At 41.6% G+C, this 20,797-nt stretch overlaps 1 protein-coding gene across 8 annotated transcripts in view; it reads right to left on the bottom strand.

Annotated features, from left to right (window-relative positions):
* Positions 1-20,797, bottom strand: part of si:dkey-237h12.3 (teneurin-3) — a 152,820-nt gene that overhangs the window by 44,827 nt on the left and 87,196 nt on the right. For 7 of the 8 annotated variants that reach the window (XM_047584946.1, XM_047584950.1, XM_047584949.1 and 4 more), the window contains 7 exons: positions 19,719-19,957; positions 12,906-13,031; positions 11,095-11,309; positions 6,711-6,921; positions 5,504-5,605; positions 4,632-4,826; positions 3,342-3,542 (listed from right to left, as the gene is read on the bottom strand). In XM_047584946.1, coding sequence (XP_047440902.1) covers positions 3,342-3,542; positions 4,632-4,826; positions 5,504-5,605; positions 6,711-6,921; positions 11,095-11,309; positions 12,906-13,031; positions 19,719-19,957 — 1,289 coding nt within the window. The remainder of the gene's footprint in view (positions 1-3,341; positions 3,543-4,631; positions 4,827-5,503; positions 5,606-6,710; positions 6,922-11,094; positions 11,310-12,905; positions 13,032-19,718; positions 19,958-20,797) is intronic. The other variant, XM_047584951.1, reaches the window with a different exon arrangement.

A 20,797-nucleotide genomic window follows, 5' to 3' on the forward strand; every position in this document is an offset into this window, starting at 1 on the left:
CAACACAATCAGTCTTTCTTCTTGGGCACCGACCAAACTGGCTACCTGCTGTTTCCAAAGGTCTGCCCAGGCATCCATCATCTCAAACGCACCATTCAGCCTCCTTATGCTTTAATTTCCAATTGAGGCTCAGCCAAGAGAAATGCATTCAACACCCTTTTATACTGACAGAAACAAACTGCAACTTCTTGTTTTAATTGTCTGAATTAGTATGCATTTCTCTCTTGGTTTAACACATGGAGAATCAGTCTATTCTGGGGGGGGGGGGGGCAGCACATAAATCACCTGATTCTCAGCCACAGATAACAGATGGGAGGGGCCAGCCTCTGAACTAACATGTGGCCTACCTGTGTCAAAACACAACCCCTTGGAAAACAAACCGGGTAACAAATGAAGAGGTTCTGCTGCGAGCAGATGGGAATACAGAATTGTCTAATCTCTCCTAAATAAAAAAAAAAGAAAAAAAAAAAAGACAAGGAAACTGTAGCTGCAACAGGATACTCTGGCTTTTTTGGAAAATGCCCTGAACAAATCTGTAAATCCTTTAATTTTTTGTTTCTGATGCTTTTCAGGAAGAACATAAGCTGGGTCATACAAAGGTAACCTGGAGTCAGAGCTTTGGTGTTAACATATGCTGCGTTCAGAACCGGCACGTGCTACAAGTGTTGATTATCCAACTTTGAAGGTGTGATCACACCCACAGTTTGATTCACTTAGTCCAAAACACAATGAAGCAGTTGCCTTTTTGTATTTCCGTTTGTATCAACACAAGTTAACAATGTTACATGCTGCTTAATAACAGATATCAGTTCCTTTTTACCCAATCTAATCACAAACGGTTTTCCTAACTAAACTTCTCTGGTGAACATAGCTCAGTAAAGAAGTCAAAATATAGTAAGTGAGTATGACTAATAGTCTAAACTGAACTCTCTCCTCAGTCCTTTTGTTTGTTATACAACACTACCCAGGCATGAGTGACTCCTGGCTATCAGATGTCAACATCTGTCTCCTCAACAAAGACAACATTTGTACTGGGCTTGTTTCCTGTAGTCGGTTCAGATTACCTTCTTACTCTGGCCTGGAGAGGAACAAAGACTTGTTGAGGCATTTCAGAGTGTTTGTGTTGTGTTAACAGGAATTTCATGTTGTTCTTTTGAGGATACATGAATTGCTATGCTTAATTAGAGCCTGTATTATTAACATTGTGAGCACATCGTCTTAGTTATAAGAAATACTGTCCTTGGCTATATTGGTAATAGGTCTAGCCTGGAAGCTAGGAACCTTGACATTTCTTCAGAGGAAATGTTGTCTGGAATCACTCTGTTGGGAACTGATTATCCTCTGACAACAATCTGCAGGGCAAGTCAGATCGTTATAGATACCTCTGCAGCAACCACTCTTACTGTTACTGGCAGCAGACCTGTCATTCTACACAATATGCTGCTTATGCCACCCACCTTTCTGTATTCTTCTCTTGCTCTTAAGTCTAAGTGCCCCCCAGAGATACATTTTTTTTTTTTTTTTTAGGTGATGGACAGAAGACTAACAGCAATGTAAACATACCTGTTATCTGACCACTGTGGCACGGAATTTGTTTACAACAAAATGGCTTGGATTGGCTGTGGCACTACCCAATTTTGTTTTTAATATTTTCTTTATCAGTTGAAACATGTTGCATAATGGCATCCAAATGGCATTTTCTCACACACATGTTCTGGTAAAGTTTGAATGAAGCTGACTGAATGATTCTGGTTAGATATTCCAAAGTAACCCTTCACCTGGATGGATGCGTCATAAAATCATCATAAAGTGGTCTGATGAGATATTGTGCTACACACACACACACACACACACACACACACACACACACACACACACACACACACACACACACACACACACACACACATATACATGCTGCAAAGAATCAATAAGAAATAGATCCACCCTTTGTGGAGAGCTGAATCTGCCAGGAATATAACAGAAGAAGATGAAGAATGTTTCTCCCAACTACAGTGACAACACTGAATTCCTTCAATAGAAGAACATGAATCAAGATGGACACATTTCCAAGGCTGCCACTCACATCAGTTTCGGCTTCGTTCATCTTTTCAAACACTTGTTTGAACAACTGGTTGTTTGGTCCCTCAACATTTGTGTCCCTCCATGAAACAAGTCACGTCACCAGTGTTCATTCCACATTGGATAAACATGAGCAGGAAGAATGGATTTATTCCAACCAGAGAGAGACAATCAGATCAAGTGTTTACACGTTTATTACGCGCTGATATTTTCCTATTCAATCGATTATTAATGGATTGAACCACCCCTCTCCATCTGATTCTAAATTCTTTCTGATTGGACCAGTCGCTTCTTATTAAGGTGGTTAAATGATGCATTTTCATTCTCATTGTTAGTGGCATACTAACGCTCAAGTAATCATAGCCAAACGAAAGCGTTATGTTTCGATCACTGTCACGTGTACATCGTGAGAGGAATAAAAACCAGTGAGGCTTCCATTCATCATGCTGAATCAACAGGACATCACAAATGAATAATTTGTTTTCATTCATGCTTACGTATGGGAGAAAAAAAATCTGATTAATGATTCATTCCAAGACTATATTCCAAATTGTGACATTTTAATTTAAGAAAATAAATTGTTCCCTAAATGAGATTTCAAACGCAGGCATGACGAATTACCTGAGTTTCATATATCACACATCTGATAATTTAATTTTTATTTGTATTGCAAAGTTAATTAATTAGCCCGTAGGTTTTTTTAATAAGACGCCCCCATGTAGACACACTGCGCTGTGTGAGATGTTTTACTTCCAACTTACAGCCTGTTAATAAAGGCTTATACATCTGCTGTTTTGGATGTCTGCAGTGTCTGTGCACAGCAAGAGTGTCATTTGTTTGGATTACATACAGAAAAATGTGGGGCCAATTACTTGTTAGAGAAACTCACAAAAAGAGAAAAGTAAAAGAAAAGACATTTCAGATGAATCATGTGCAACCTTTGGGTGGAGATAACAGCAAAGGCAAGGATAAATGAAAGACCATGTCCTTTAACTCTCTCATTAAGTTGTTAATGGTATCGGTATTTATTTTTTTCTTAAAAGGTTAAATATCACTTGGTTAGACTTTCTCAAATGTTTGATTTTCTGGTTTTAATGTGTTTGTTAATTAAGGTTGCACTCAAACAAAATAAGCAGTTTAAAGATGTGACCTTGAGATTTCTGAAAAATATCTTTCATGTTTTCTGACATTTCCTTTTTAACATGTATAAACTCTGCATTTCGCAGTAGTGACGGAGAGGAAATAAAATGTGCACTGACCTATGGAGCAGTCGGTCCCTGTCCAGTTGGCCTCGCAGATGCAGGTTCCTGAGTCGGTGTTGAAGGTGCCATGACTGGAGCACTGCTCTGGACAAGTGCTCTTCAGGATCTCGCAGCTGATCCCTCCCCAGCCAGGGTTACAGTGGCACTCACCATGATGACAGGCGCCGTGACCGGAGCACGTCGGATCCACACAGTCCACTGGGGACACACAGCGAGGGTGACAGCGATGTCAGTTTACCACTTCTAGACGGGATATCATACCTACTTATTTACCCCTGGCCACTTCGAGCCTGCTCCCAGCCAAAAATCATTTTTTAAGAGTGGAAACGCTTGAGTGTCTGATGATGGTTGGTGAGCTGCAGCTGATTTTTTTTTTTTTTTTTTTTTTGCAGGGTTTGGTGGTGGCTCACAGTAATTTTCCACCAATGTTCAACTAGCTCCGCTCGCTATATTATAGGGTACTTCCAACATGCTGACGGCATAATTATGCTCCATTATAGGCACTAGGAAAAGCTACACAATTAGCGTCTAGACAGATATAATCAATTATTATTAACAATTTGCAGATCAACTTGCTGATCTAGGTTAATAATTGGCAATTATGACCAACATAATTAACCCATTACTAACAAGGGATCATTTGCAAGAGCGTTTTTGTTCTTTCTCTAGACCTGATTGCTCGGAGCAATTCTGTGACTTCTTGGACACTGCTAATGATTATTTACCTGAAGCAATTCATCAAACCAGAGCCCTAACATGCACGCTTTCCCATATTGCATCAAGAAAACCACAATATATTCATTAAGTGAACTCGATAGCTTCTCGCATGTAAGGTCAACAAGTCCCACATGTAAATCTGAGCTGATAATTGCCTTTTGTCTGTACGTGGATCAATAAAGTTAAATGCACAGAAGTGATGGGGGAGGTGGAGCTGGCTGACAGGAAAGAAGAAGCAGCCGTTTCTCAGTAAGGGGAGGACCACCAGATGCCATTGACTGATCGATTTTAACAGGTGTGTTCATCTGTGGAGTCTTTCAGTAGGTGACTGCATCAATGGACACCAAACAGCCTGTTCCAGCTTGTACCCTGATGTGGTCTAAACACTAAGAGGGAGTTAATTTATACACATGGTATCAATAACAGCATCCAAAGCATTATCCGCTTAGTGGAGTTGAAAACACCAATTGTTTCACCAATGGACTGTGTCAATTCCCCCTGAGCTTCACACAGAAATATGTTGCATCTTGTTTCTTGGAATCCAGAGGGAAGATTTCCTTTTCACATTACCTAGCTCACAGTTGGCTCCTTTGTGGCCGGTGTTGCACACACAGTTTCCCGCCACGCACAGCCCGTGTCCCCCGCATTGTGGATCGATGCACTGTGAGGTGGGAACGTCACACTCGGTGCCCTTCCAGCCGCTGTAGCACTGGCAGCGGCCCCTGGTGTACTGGCCATTACCGCTACACAGCACCGGACAGGCGGCTAAGGAGAGACGCCAGGTGTAAGTTCAAAATCAATCATGATGTTGTATTCATTTAGGCAATAATGACGACAAAAAGCCTTTGGTGCAGCTAGATGAGAAGAATAAGAACAAATAAATAACTCTGCTCTGAAGAAGAAGCTGGAGCTGTTAGCTTAGCTTGGCGTAAAGTTTGGAAACTACACGTCTGACTGTGTGTGGAAACATAAAAGAAGACTTACTGCAGTTTGTGTGCAGTGTCTGGGAGGCAAATTTTACTCTGACATATAACTGCACGTTTAGTGTATAGATATTCATCTACAGTGAGCATTTCATGTATGTAGCAAAGGTCCTGTAGATGCAGCCAGTTTGACAAGAACAGCAATGTGTACAGTTTAAGATTTGAGTCAATCAGATGATGAGGGACGAGCTGAGGAACCTAAATCCGGAATGCGAAGGACCTCACAGATGGTTTTCAGTGAAAGGAGGAAATTCACCTCAAACATATCTTAGCAGCTCAATCCGTACACATGAGACATGAATTTAACACAGAGGCAAATATGTCCCGTACAAAATTCAGTTTACTTCATTCGTACTGACATGTCAACAGAAATCTGAAAAATATCATGCGCGTATGGCAAGAAAAACATTTTTTATTTTTTTTTTTCTAATTAAGCTTATTAAAAAAGTGACTAATTACCTCTGGAACAGTACGGTCCTATGAATCCTGGGAAACAGTGACACGATCCTGCCACACACTCTCCATTCCCGTAGCAGTTGTGTGTGCACTCTGTCACAGACTCTGTGGGTACAGTAGTGTGCAAGTCCAACTATTAATAACTCATCAGATTGTCATATGGGAACAAAACTGAGATTCTACTTAATAGAACATTTGACAACTGTACAGCTAAGGAAGTACTGCAAGACAACCAAGCTACCAAACTTTTTCTTTTTTTTATTTCCCCCTGAATGGATTTAGCTTCTAAGCATCTTTTATTTGCACTGCATGTATAAGGCATGGCATACATTTCCAGCTATTTGTCCATGTCCCACTAAGGTCTAAGCCTCCATAACAGCATGCTGCAGCCTGACTGTTCCCATCTAAGCCATGTTAAGCAAAAGCCACACAGGCATTTTAAATTGGACCAAATAATTCCATTTCCTTGACACATTTTCTTTTCGTGCCGTCTCCTCTACTGCTTCACCACCAGCCCGACCCTTTGAATGACTGATCATGCCCACACAAGCCATGCAATCTCCTGAGTGTTTACAGCTCAAATCCTCTCTGAGTTGAAGTTAATCTGACATATCCTACAGACAGATCTTGTGTTCATTCAACAGACCATCGCTCATAAAGGGCGCCCCCAAAAGACTGGGGCCCTCATTTTGATCGGCACTAAGAGGTCCAACTTTTTTGTTATTACTGTAGCTTGTATTGGATGTTCATTGAGCCTCTGTCGGACCCAGGCAATTTTGACCTCACACATCGATACCTTCATATTTGTAGGGGCCGGATCAATGGAACTCCCCAAAGGAAATAGAAAAAACAAAAGTTAACTCAACCTTAGCGTTTTTCCCACCTCAAAACCCGCTAGGAAATTTCACAGACTCCAGAACACTGAAGAGGCTGTTAGGTGGGAAGGATCAATGCTGTGTGTGCTCTTGTAATATAGTGTTGAGCACAATAATTTACAACCCTCCAATAAAAACCGAGATCTGCCTCGTAGGTAGCTCAAAGTTTGAAAAGCTCAGCTGGTTTGCGTGGCAGCCCGAGTGCCCAGCAATCTAAGTGTTAGTTCACGCAGGCACAGCTGTTTAAAGGAATGAAAGTCTTCCAAACATGTCATTACACATCATTTCAATCACACTCATTAACCATACAAGCAGATGTGCGTGCATCTCCATACCCTGGATGATGGTGTTATAGGACACTGCCTCCACACTGCGCCCATCATTATAAAACGCAAAGTGCCACACCCCTGAGTCCAGGTACTGGATAAATCCAGCCTGGTGGACTGTGACCGGGTGATCGAGCCGGGCCCTCGTGTCTGGTTCACTCAGAGTCCGATACTCTTTGGCGATAAGCCGGCTTCCGTCCAAAAGCTCCACGAAGTCATACTGGAAAAAAGCACAGAGAACAGATTCCGGCGGATGAAGCAGCGGTTGTTATTTTAACATCAGTCTTAATTAAATAAGACAGCAAAGACGCAGGAGAGATCAAAAAGTTTTGTCTGCTGCCAGTGATTTCCCTAACAGCTTGACAGGAACTCTGCAAAGTTGTAACGCAAGGCACAGCCAGAACAGGTTTGTTTGCGCAGTAAATATCCGAGAAAAAGAAATGTTGATTTTTCAGTGACAGTTATTTGGAGCTGTTCGCAGAGGTGTTTGTATACTGATAGAGGTGATATGGCTCTGGGGGAAATACTGAAAGAAATTCCAAAAATATATTGTTATCTCTGATAGGAGTGCACTTCAGACACACTGGCAATGTGTTTATTACAATCTGTTAAATTAACACCAATAATGTAGACGTGTATACAAATTCATATATGTACACTGCTGGTGCACACACACAAAATACAAATAACAAGTATCAGACTAAGGATGAGAGTGGGGGGAACATGACTTCTCAAGGACATTTGTGCCATTTTTTTTCATTTTCTTGAAAAGTATCAGTGGTAGACTTGATTGACAAGATATGTGACTGACAAAGTGTGTTTCCTTTGGAGTTTAATAAATGTAGCTTCCCTGAACAGTAAACATGAAGACACCCAATAATGCATTGCCTGCATAAAAATATCTTTTTTTTTTTTTTTTTTTTTTCAAACAAACATTTATTTAAGGGATAAACAAGAACTAACAAGTTACTCCTGCCAAGTGAAACGAGCAAAGCGGTGCTTCTGCTCTCATTGCACCTGCTCAACACCTGAACCCTATTTTGATTGGAGCTGCAGGGTACGGAGCACTGCAGTAGAAAACAGTGCAACACATCCCAACAATCCCCAAACAGGCTATAGACTGCAGAGGAGAACAACACACGAAGACAGCAGATCCCCTGGCTAAGGCAGTTGTTAGCTGCACAGATGTACTGAGCCTATAGTTGGATTCATCCTGGAACAGAGTCTGAGGAGTGTGATGCATACAGATCGGTACTGTAGCCGTTTTTTAAAAGAGCCTCTATTTAAATCCCGTGATGAGGCTGTTTGCAGAAGGCTTTGATGGACTGTTTGGCGCATTGATTTTTGACTGACACACAGCAGAAGAATTTTACAATTAAAATTGCAGACTCCTTTACAAACAAACGGCATATTATATTATTCTAATATAATATAATAAATACAAATATCACATTTAAAAAAAGAAGTGCATCATTTTTAATGGATTGGTATTTCAATTTAAAGTTCCAGTGCATTAAACCATTAGGTTTCCCTCAGCAAGTAGACAGCTAATGCAATTTCAGAATGAACACGTCAAGGACAGCTCCTAATATGCTTCCAGTAAGAGTAAAGAAACACACACAAGATATTTTTGCTATTTCAGAATATAATTATGTTTTTAATAATGGGCCAAAGAATGTGTAACTGTGCACCATATAACTTTAAACTTTTGTAACCTGCATTAATTCACATATGCCCCGCCATGGAAACAATTTGTTGAATAAACTTTTAAATCTGGATGTATGCAACATTCAGCCTCAGCAGACGTGCAAATGATTAAAGGACTGGGACAAAAAAAATGCAAAGGAATGTGGCAAACATGGACACGAGCCACCTTTCTGTTGACTTGCACACGTCAGGAAAGGGAGAGTGCATTAAGCGAGGGGCAGGTGAAGTCCACACAGTGATTTAAACCCCTTTCAGTGGAGTAGGGGGGCAGGCTGGGGCTAGGGATATTGACCTGGCGGAAGTTGACTTCTTTGTGTTGTTGACTTGAGGGGGAAGTAATAAAACAGTTCATCCCACAAGCCTTAATACCCCCCGGCCAAGTGCATACATCTCGATTAACTGGTGTGAAAGTCCCCCCCAACTCATCTCAATCCAACAATACTGGTGAATAACAGTGAAGAGACTGTGGAGAGACTGCCGGACACCCCATAGACAGAGGAGGAATGTTCAGAGCCTGTAAATTCCTCTGCCTTTAGATTGAGTGCAACCCCTACAACTGAATGCCAACTTCCTAAGAAAAAACTTTGTTTCTTCCAACTCGTCTGGTTTGTATCAGCACAGACAGACACTCAATAGGAGATGGAGGAAGTCTATATTTGAGAAAGGTGGAAAGGCTGTTGCACTTAAATGCTGTCTTGTCTTCCAAGCTGTGAATACGACTAGCAGTCAATATCTCTCATTGGGGTCTTTTATGCTCAGTTAAGTAAATGCATTGATTTGTGCCCCCAGTACCTGAACAGAATGTAATTTAGAAGTGGCCAGAATGGACACAGTGTCCAGCATTGACAAGCCTGTGTCTGTACAACAATTGCTTGAGACATAAATGTAGTGTCTTGTTAATTAGTACCCTTTGGTCTTTGATTTTGTTTTTCATCTTGAAAGTGCAACCCAGCTCACCTATTGTCGCCTGCATTGGACTTTCTTCCATCACAGAGTGGCCTTAACTGTCTGTACTTGAGTGAAGCCCATCTTTACTACGGAAGGATGTCGAGAAGGTGAAGCTAAGAGCTTTTGCAGTCAAGTGTGGTGGAAAATGGTCATTGTCTGAGTGCTTCCATCACCACCAGGAGTCATCGAACAATCGGATGCCCAGAAACGTCATTCAAGTGACACATCAGACATTTTGGAAACACTTCAATTTGCAAATGGCAGACTTTTAGAGGAAGTGGAAACGCGGCAGGTTCACAAAGGAGAGAGGACGTAAAAGCCTATGTGTTCAAAAATGTAAATGATAATAATGGGCTGTTTTAGCGAGTGACCAAGGTGTTTTGCAGTTTACAGCTTTACTTCACAGGGCAGTCAGCCATTTACGGATTAGAAAATATGAACCAATGAACTCTACCTGTCCTGCACCAAATGGCATAAAAATAATGGAGGGACTAAAGAGACATCTCTTCCGTGTTGGTGTACAAATCACCAAGCATATAAATTAAAGCATAAAAACACCATCTTTGCATCTGCCGTATGATGTAATTCCTTTTAAATTACATCATATTATGATGATGCCAACACTAAACCAATATGGAATTTTATTAAGATGAGCAAAGGGTAGAACATTTGAAAAAAAAAAAAAAAAAAATTATGGATGTCTTTATTTGTTGGATTTTATGCTTGCACTCTCTTAAAAGCAGGATGAGGTCAAGACTATGTAACTTACCCAAACAACAGCCACTGTGGCAATAAGCGTTTATATATATATGTATAAAAAAGTCGTCAATTACTGAGTTTTGCCTTTAAGATTCTTATTTTGCTTTTGTAATGACGCTTTTGTGAAGAGCAGCACAGGCACAGACCAGATACTGGAGTCTTAAAGGAAGTCAAGTGACCCAGTAGTGTCAGTTACAAAGCAAAGCTGTACTCACACGGGATTACCCGGGGATCTCTAGTAATTTGTAATAATCGCAGAGGTCGTCTTGGTCTTAATGTTGTGCCAATCTGTTGTGTGCACAATTTGTTAAGTAATAAGTACCTACCATATTTCATCAAACACAGGGGTCACATGATAATGTTTACCCAATTCAGATGTGTCTTCTCCCTCTTTCCTGTTTCACTATTACTGAGGCTGTATTGGTAATTGTAAATAAAATTTTGGACAACATTTATGGTGCACATTTTGGTGTCATCTCATCTTCTACCACTTATCCGCTGGTCATGGGGTTGCTGGAGCCTATCCCAGCTGTCATTGAGACAGAGGCAGGGTACACCCCGGACGGATCGCCAGTCTATCACAGGGCTTATCACAGGAGAACCCACGCCAGACACAGGGAGACTGCAAACTTCACCCCTCTCGCTGGGAGGCATCAGTGCTAACCACCAAGCCACTGGTGTCATAATACCCATAAACCAATGTTGCACCGCAGCAGAGCAAAATCCCAGGGGAGGATAAGATGGATAACATGTACGTCAAGAGCATTTTACTTGTCTTTCAACATGCTCAAAGTTATAATTCTGTCTATTATTATAAGACATGTCCTGAGAAAAAATCATATATTAGACACAATTTGTGAATGTGACTTTACAAATGCAAGGGTAAAATAACATAACACCTGAAAGAGTAGATTCCCATGATGTACAGAATTTCAAAAACATTAACTTCATTAAAAGCTACTTAAGACAAACTTTATACCTGAGTGTGAGACGGAGCAAGGCCCTTTCGTCCATAGACTCCAATCAGAGCATTCTTCTGTACCGAGATGTTGAACTTGAGGAAGCGTGGCTGCTCCATGCTAAGTTGAGAACGCCAGAAGACACCTGGTGGGACGCTCTGACCCACCCTCTTCCCTATGTCCACCTGTCCAGTATCGATGGAGTTGTTCTCCTGATGAAGCACGCTAGTCCGTCCTGCAAGACACAAAATCAATAGGATTTTACGTAGGAATAAACACAGCAAAGCTGAGGTGTTATAGTGTGGATCAGTCTTCGTTGCTATCAGCAAAGGCCTTCATCGCCACATCTAAAATGCAATCTGTGCTTTTGTATCGTGTAAGTCTTTGATCTCTGGATATCCGTAAATTCTTTTTTCAGTGTAATCTCATTCCTCTATTCAAGCAAGGATATAACAATAAGAGAGTCATATCTATTCTAAATGAGCAGTGACCAAGCAAGACAGGATTGAAAGTAATTGTTCCCTGTGGTCCGTGATGCACTGCTCACCAAAAAAAAAAAAAAAAACATGACCATGAACATGAGATATAATTGCCTTTTTATAAGGCTCTAACAGGCCACATCTCCCACCTTTTGTTTGGTCCTGGTGACTCATAGCGAAAGGCTTTATATCAGATAAGGTCTAAATGGAATCTGTCAGATATACTGAGCACTATCTTACCGGACCAGTAACAACAAATCAAAGCAATTTGGCAAATGATATCCTTAAACTGTGTCCTTACCATGACAAAGATGTAGAGTCGGTGGGTTCTAATGTGACTCATAGTCACATGAACAACCTGCAAGGTGCTATTATAAGAACAGAATTCATTGTTGAGAATGAAAAATCTGAACATTTTCTTGTCCTTGCCAACTACGGCTCTGCCGAGGACAGAATGCAGCGAGATGAAAAGAAGTTGCCCTGCAACACAAACAACACAACCTTTGCTGCTCCCTGCTCTTCAGAAGTATTTTAGTGTGAGGCCACATGCACTGTGGCTGTGACTATATCTGTTTTTTCCAGGCCTCCATTATTTGGGTCCTCAGTGTTGTGTGTGTGTAATGCGGCCAGTTCCTGTCACTTTAGCTTCAGTCAAAGTGAGGACTGGAAGCCAAGTTTACCTCTAGGGAGAATAATAGCTGGCTATTGATTGCCTTTAAACAGTCCAAAACCTGCCTCATGCCATCTTAATTAGCAGTACTTATGAGGATTTAAATCTAGGCGAGTATAAACAATTGAGCTTTTGCCTGGCCTACTCAACTCAATTAATGCCTCCGTGGCCGTGCATTCTAAATGCTGCGGTGTGCTTAGAGATTAATTTGGTGGCTTTTGCTGTAAAGGTGAGCTGAGATGGCCTGCTTGCCTGTTGATGAATATACAATGGTCCAAGATTATAATTATGGAGTACAGAGCTGCCTGGAATCAGTTAATTAATATTCAGCAGGTGAAAGATCCCTGTAAATTTTAAAAGGCCGGGCAGTGAGCTGAAGGTGGAGGCCATATACTTTCGTTGCAGTTTTTTTTTTTTTTTTTTTTTGCACCTCTCCTTGATTTCTTTCATTTGTATTTTGGTGTTGTAAATACGTGAGCTATTTTCTGAAAAGTTTAGATGTTTGAGGCTAAGTCCAGGTGCATCCGACAACCAGTGAAATAGAAATTTCACACTGTGAAATATACTGTATGTTTAAGAAGCAATGCCAGGACGGTTCGCCAGAACACAATTGTAAGTTGAAGCCAAGAAAACAGTATTAATGTTATGTTTTAGCATATATTAAATATTCTTATTTCCTCACCATCAGCGGCCAGAGCTGTCACTACGCTCGACTGAGTGGGCCCCGTCTTCCCAACTCCGCCGTTTTCAAAAGCCGGCTGGTTGTCCAACTCTTGCAGCTGCCAATTGAGGCCGAAAAGGTGCATTGCTGTGAAGTACACACACACACACACAAAAAAAAAAACCTGCGTGGGCTGGCTGTAGAAATGGGTAAACAAATAAGCAAACAGCCACACAAAAACAATCAAGCCATTTAGGCACAAAGGACCTGTGGGAGTGCACAACGGATGGATCCAAATGCGGGCAGAAAATAACAAGTTTAACGTCCAATATTTTACTTCCCATTTTCTTTTCAGCGGCTACTCTGCCATGGGTGGCTTTTGTGTCAACACGGCACCTATACAGGCCAGACAAAGTCATTTTAATCGATACTTAGTAACCCTGTTGCTGGGGCATGTTTCCTTAGGGAGTGCTGTTCATTAACGTTTTTAAGTGTCTCCACACAAACAGCAAGCGCAACAAAGAGAGCAGCAGGCAGACTTTCCATTTTGACACAAAGCTCTCACTTCAGACAAGCCGACGAGTTACACTGGAAGAGTCTTGAACTCCGAGTCTCATACAAAGCAGGAAGGACACACATTCAGATACGCGAGTAAAAGAGTACGACAGAGGAAGAGACAGAAAGTGAGAGACTTTTAAGAAAGTGTACAGCAGTGCATTGAGACAGAGACTCGCAGCAGGAGAGGGAAGTGTGAGCGTATGATGCTGCAGCACTCCTCTAGTTCTCTTACATAACTAAACTGTGTCTGGCTCTCATTCAGACAACCTGCTTCATTGTCACAGTATTGGATGCAATCAAACGACGTTCTTGTTGTTTTGGGAAACTGAGGTGCTTCTGTGAGCGCAGCGAGAGGGCCAATCTCCTTCAAAGTCACCATCCAGGGAACATGCTGAGGAAGCATCTTGATTTCCGACCATTTGATCTGCGGGAGCAACTTTCCTCCAACACCCGTCGTTCTCTGGGAAGATGGATATCGACTGCGGCAAATAACTTGAGAGGTGGATGCGGGGCCAGAGAGAATATCAAATGTGAAGGAGACTAAACAAGAGACGAGGAAACTAGCATGGACAGTGTATCAATAGATGCTTTGTTAAAAAATACGTGTGTATTGTTGAAAGCTTATTCATAAAAAAAAAAATACTTGGCATCCATTTAGTGAGAATACAAATGACACGTCCTTGGTAGATCAAATAAACAGGTGCAGCGCATCCTTGAATTTCAGTCAAATAATGCAGATTTAACCCTGACTGATAGTGTTTGTGCACTAGGCACATTGAGCCAACTTCACGCTCGGTGTCAGAATCCATTTATGTTGCAGGTGAAGTGAACCAGCAATCACACGAGTAAGAGAAAGATTTTCTGGCTGCTTCATCAATAGTTTTGACGTGTCCGATTTTCTCAGACGGTACCTCCTGATGTGAAAAGATCACCGTGAAAAGTGCAATTTTCTATCTACGTTTTTTTCCCATATTTGCTATATCACTAGAAGCTCCCATTTCTACCGATAATATTTCAAAATGTTCTGACTCTTTTACTACATTTAATAAAAAATCCGCATTCATGGCCAGACAGATCTGCAACCTGACATAATCTGCAAAGACCGCTATAAAATACTTTCTTTTGTTACCAACACCGAATCCAAAGACACAGCAAATATTTTCTGTTCTCAGACCAGCGTCTTCTGGCTTTTACCCACGAAGGAACCCTGAGAAAACCCTGTCTGCTAAGCTGTGTCACAAATTGCGAGGATCAGCTGAGGACACGGAGCATTAACCCAAAGTGAAACAACCTTCACCTGGGAAAACTGTGACACCCACTCTTGCAAAATGACAGACAGCAAGAAATTAAAGCAGGCTGAGGTGCTACCTGAGAAAACCTGTAACGTGTGCATTAGGTACTTTGGCAAATGAATGCTGAGACAATAACTCTCTAAGCTCACTGGTTGCAAACAGGACATCATTCTCACAGCAAGAAGGCTCTGGGTCTGAATCCACAAACAGTTGCAAACAGTTTTCATGTTCTCCCGGTCCCAGCATGGGTTTATTAAGTTAACGGATGTATCTAATTTGGCTGTATGTCTGTGAAGGTTCTCAGTCATCCAGGTAATGGTATATCCAAAAAGTGTTTAAGGATGTACTCTGTATCTCACCAAATGTTACAGTAATTAGTAATAGTTACTGAATGATAATATTCAATGAAATGAGTCCTTAGGTGTCTTGGATGTCAGTAGAAAGCATTTCACTCAGAACCACATATAAGAAACTCATAGTGAGCTCATGTCTTCACCAAATTCATCCCGTTGAAATCGTGAATGTCTTCTAGATCTAATGATAACATAATATTTTAGGCTGGAACAAAGCAGCAGACCAAAAGTCACGCTAAGAAAGGGCTAGCCGGTTCCAACATGACTGTGCACCAGTGCACAAAGCAAGGTCCATAAAGACATGGAAGAGTGAGTTTGGTGTGGAAGAACTTGACTGGCCTGCTGACCTCCTGATAAAACACCTTTGGGATGAATTAGATGAAGACTGTGAGCCAGGCCTCGTCCAACATCAGAGTCTGACCTCACAAGAATGGTCAACAATTCCTTTAAAGACACCCCTAAACCTTGTGGAAAGCCTTCCCAGAAGAGTTTAAGGAGTTATAGCTGCAAGGGGTGGGTCGACATCATATTAAACTCTGTGGATTAATAATGGGGTGTCACTTAAGCTGCGGCGGCGAGCTCTCATGCATCGGAGGAACCACAGAACAACCAAGAGCCTTCGATCCCCTCTTCACTGCTCTTAGTTCGCTGAGGCCCTACTTACCTCATCAACAAATTGCTCTGAGGTGAATAGCCCTCAATTTTTGTATTTGCATAAGTTATTCAAGCAGCCTAGGCCAGTTCAATTAATATTTATGGTCCATGAGCAATTCTCTTCCCGGGCAAGAAGCTGGAAAAGCAAGCTTCTAATCGCTGATGTCAAAATTTGCCCCGTGGAACATCTACGGTGGCGATGAACGGGAGACTGAATTTGTAAGTTCACAACACGTTTGTTTGAACTCTGACATGTACATGGTGTTTAGTGTACAGAAGCACAACACTTTTGCACTGCGAAATTGCCCCAGGAATATCCCCCTGGTTGCCCTCACAGCAAATTCCCACATCTTGTTAACATCAGCCTTGTTAGCTCTGCGTAAGCACACAAACACAGACCTAAGTGTGCTGCAGATCCATAACGCAAATTAATAACATTCGTCTAAGCGACCTAGGAAACTAAATTAGAAGAGAAGCCGTTGTAGAACTCTGCAAGTACTTCTTGTTAAAATATGCAGGTGACAGTATTGTGATGGCTATCATCAGCAGGAATAATTAGTTCATTTACCAGTAAGAGAGGTGGCCCATCTGGAGTCACAGAGTGCCAGCAGCAACTTGGAGCTCAACAGCCTCAAAATTATTGAGACAAACATTGTTTTATTCTGGACATCTCCCCAGTAATGTCCCCAGGGAACTTCTAGAAATACGCTGTACCAGCTCAGAACCTGGCTAAGATGCTGCTTTTCTCTGGAATTGTGTCTCCGTCAACCTCAAGTGGATTGACAACATTTCGACCTCAGCATCAATCAACAAAGGCTTTGTTTCTTGTTTAGTTTTTTTCCAGTACTGTGGCAATCGAAGCAAGCACCGTGTCTCTTTGTGTTAAGTCTCTGGAGGTTTCTAGTGTTTGATTAGTAGAAGAAGCGGTCACTTCTCCAAGACAATACGCTGCTCCACCCATGAGTGGAGGCAGCAGCACCATCTACTCTCTTCTGCTACAGCCTTGTTAAAACCTTCACGCTATGTCAACATTTTTATGAGAACTGTCAATGAAAAACACGGACAATCTAAAAATAAATGTCTTTTTTATCGAGGATCAGGGAACAAGTGTTATCCTGAGCTGGAAACGCGTATGCACAAAGCAACAGATACAATTAAGATAATTACTAACACAATAGTGTATATTTGTCTGTCAAGAGAAATGAAGGAAGTTTGATGTCCTCTTTTTACAATTTAGTCAGCCATGCTCATCGAGGACATCGTCCACATTTGGTTGTTGTTTATGCACATCGCTCTTCCAAAAATCCACATGGTGTTTCCGCATCCAATCAGAGCATCAAAGCTGGACCCGTTCCTGATTGGACTCCCAATATCCGAACAATCGCTGAAATCCTTCCAATCAGGCCGGTTTGCAGAGCTGGAACGGAAAAGCCTCACCTCAGCAGGTTTGCCTCATTTGAATTTCAGGAGCTGCTGTTGTGGCTTTGCCAGGGTCCAATTTTTGCGACTGCTCTGCCCGAAATGTCCTCAAATATTTCTACGATAAAAGTTAGATTTGTTCATAAAATATCATGTCATAGATATATATATAAATATATAATCTTAATCTGAGCTACAAACTGAGTAATATCTTGCAGTTAACTTCAAACACTATCCATTTCAACATAACAGATGCAGGTGTTCCTGTATTTGTCTTTAAGCTTGTCTTTGTACTAATGGGACTGTGCGAGCTGACAGAAGAAAAGTATTAAAGTATGAGTGCACATTGCTGCTATTTGAGTCATTGCACCTGGCAGGTGAACTGGCGGTGGATGAAAGAGAGAGGAAGTGGTGGAAACACTCTCAGCCACCTGAGGCAAGTGGCAGAGGGCTGCATCTGTTTAACTCTCTCTTTCACGCACACATGCATACACGTCCCCCGCATCCAGCCGGCTAAAGCACCAAGCACACACTCAGACTGGAATCAAGCCAAAGAAATACAATTCCCAAACATCCGACAGGTCTACAATTAAGCAAGTTGGTGATTTTTGGGATGAAAATGTTGTAAATGAATCCAATCTGCTGGAACTGTTAGTGACAACAGCTGAACAAATAACTGTTTGTGCATATTTTCCTCGTGTACACTGAGCTCAGAGGAGACAAACAAAAACAGATACATACAAGCAAAGATAAACCATGCAATATGTACACGTTCAGACTAATTTTACAAGATCATGAAGCACAACAAGTCACAAAACGGTTAAGTCAATAAACGGATTATGAATATTGATATACCACATTTATGACCTCTACTCCAAGAGAGTACCCCTCTCTATCCCCTCTCTATTCAGCAATAAAACACTGGTTATAGGATCTTCCCAACATCGCCATATTTCTCCTTATACAACTGTGTCACATTTCCCCTGCCTCCAAGCTGCATGAATACTTATATATCCGCTCAGGGAGAAAGGCGTAGTGTAAAGATTAAGGGCTTGGATGACAAGGGAGGGCATGAGGAGAGATGAATCTGTAACGGGTTTATTGCTGTGGTCAAGATTCTAAAGGTTAGCAAGAAGTCAGCTTTGACACACGCTGTAAAAAACAACAACAACAAAATTCGAAAGCCAAGCCCTCTCTGCGGATTTAATACTCAAAGGAGGGGCATTAGTTTATCTTCCTGGCTGAGATAAAAGCATTTCCTGTTTGATAGAATAAGCGAGTTTCGGTTTGAGTACAACAAAGGCTTTGTGGGCCAAGGTCTTCTTTAAATTTCAAGGGTTTCCTTTGTTTTGAGAGTTCAGTTCAGCCTGAACTTGTGTTTCGGTCTGACATCGCCGTCTATGCAGATTCAACCTCCTTCCATGGTTGTGTTTTACCAGAAAGCCCAGAGGACATGAATGGACCGTCGTTCTGTGAACTGGGAATCAGAATGCAGGGATGATGCACAGCCCCCTGTCAAAGGGAAACCGGCGGGAATGTCTTGAACGTGTATGGGACCGTGTCTTCATATCTGACTGAGCGCTTAGTCGGTTAGACGCTACTGAATCATATCAGGACATCTGCAATTGCAGCAAAAAGGAAAATGGAAGTGGAATAGAAATACTCCTGGCAGAGATCAAACCTTGTACAGATTAAGAGGCATGCCGTGTCCATTCATACAGGCAGCTTGTCTATCATTTGTTCCATTTGACCACATGACATGTACAAAGATTGCCTAATGCCACTGCAGATAATGGGAGTTATGCTTTCTCTTCTGAAAATCCGTTACGTTAAAGTACTTTGCATCTGGCACAAAAACTACTGGTTTTCATGCAGGCAGGTGACAGGTAGAGCTGCACCTCCTCATCAGGCAATAACAACATGTAGTCAGGGGTATATTTAATTCTGTCTAGCTGTTTGATAAGTCTCACATTTACAGACTTGAGAGCAGGGCATAGAGCTGGCATCTAAAAGTGTGAAACTGCACAATATACGCAACGTGTCATTCTGAAAATACTGTCATTGAAGGCTCAGATTACAAGATTTCAGTTTCGGAATTCTCCCTCTATTGCCAGACAAAGAACCAGCGAGAAATGCTTGGTTAAAGCCCTCAGTCGTTTGAGCCTAGAATATCTGGTAATGTGAGCAGTTTACAGATTAGATTTTCACCTGCTGAAATGCCTCCAAACATGATCAGGGACTGAGCCTTGTAAATGGAGCAGTGTGAGGAGGGTAAAGAGAATTTTTTCAATTACTATCATGGAGACTTAGCCTGCAAGTTTGAAAGACAACTGTAGGTGAAAGGCTAGTGGGAGCATGGCCATGAACAGATGAGGCTAATGTGTCTTCCAGCAAAATAGATCAGGAAAGGGGGCACTGATGTGTGGTCTATGGCTGAGGCAGAAATAGAGACGTGGACAGAACCTCTAAAGTTTAGGGTGTGTACGCATGTGAAGAGGGGAAAAGATTAAAATGGTGTGGTTTCCTGCACTGTCTTTTAGAAGGGATCTCAGGCTTACCTATGCAGTAGCAGAGAATGATGGACAGCACCACGGCTATGCCCACAGCGATCAGGGCGGTGCACTTCCAGGAGCAATGTTTAGGAGACTTCTTGAACTTGAAAGCCCCCCTGGACAGGCTGTTTCTGGGCAAAGGGCGCGCAGGTGTGGAGTAAACAGTCCCCGTAGCCATGGTGTAACCAGGGGCTGCTGCGCCAAAGAAAGGTGTTGTTCCTGTGCCCGTTTTAAAAAGAAAGTGCCTGTAGGGGAAAAGAAAAAAAGAAAACAGGAGAGCGGATTATTGTACAATGTGATGGCTATATTTTGAGTTAGTTAGGATTCAAGACAGCACTGCTGATCTAAGACTCCTGCAACATATTATGAGTATGACTTTGTCAAAATGTTCTTTAGCCAGATACCAGACCTCAATTTGTTCCTGGTTGTGTCTCCAGTTGGCTCCAATTAGCAACATGTGAGATCAAATTAAATTAAACAGTTAAATTGTAAAAGAACCCAATATACCCAATAATCCTACCTCCTGTGTGGATCACACCGTAGGAGGAGCTAGGTTATAATGTCATAGCGAGTACAATTCTGACATTGGAAAAGGTGAACAAGAAGTGCCTCATAAAAACAATAATCTCCCACTTGCCCTTTTACAACTGGGCCTGTGCTAATAGCCCATTATACCTGGGGTAATTAAGAGGGTTTAATCAAATGCACTATGGAGTGATCGTCCTATTAACTTTTAAACCCCACGTGAAAAGCTCTTAAGTAAATGAATTAAGCCTTGTTGCCACTCTTGCCACTACTTAGAGATTAATACCCAAATGCCTTCCGGCTTATGGGGACAGCCAGGGAAATTGGACAGATTGACCATGCATTGCAAATTTTCTTCCATTTCACAATTGTAGAATTTCATTGCTAAAACTTTGTTACTTTTTTAAATAAATAAAAAAAAATCAGAGTGGGATTATTACCAAATGCCTTTTTGTTGTTGAGCAGGTTAAAAGTGTTGCTGAGGTCAAACAGTTTAAAACAACAAAAACAAACCAATATAATCCAGACATAAAATATGAGTGTAATGCAGCAGCAAACAA

The sequence above is a fragment of the Mugil cephalus genome, chromosome 5, assembly GCF_022458985.1.
Source record: "Mugil cephalus isolate CIBA_MC_2020 chromosome 5, CIBA_Mcephalus_1.1, whole genome shotgun sequence".
Classification (NCBI taxonomy): domain Eukaryota; kingdom Metazoa; phylum Chordata; class Actinopteri; order Mugiliformes; family Mugilidae; genus Mugil; species Mugil cephalus.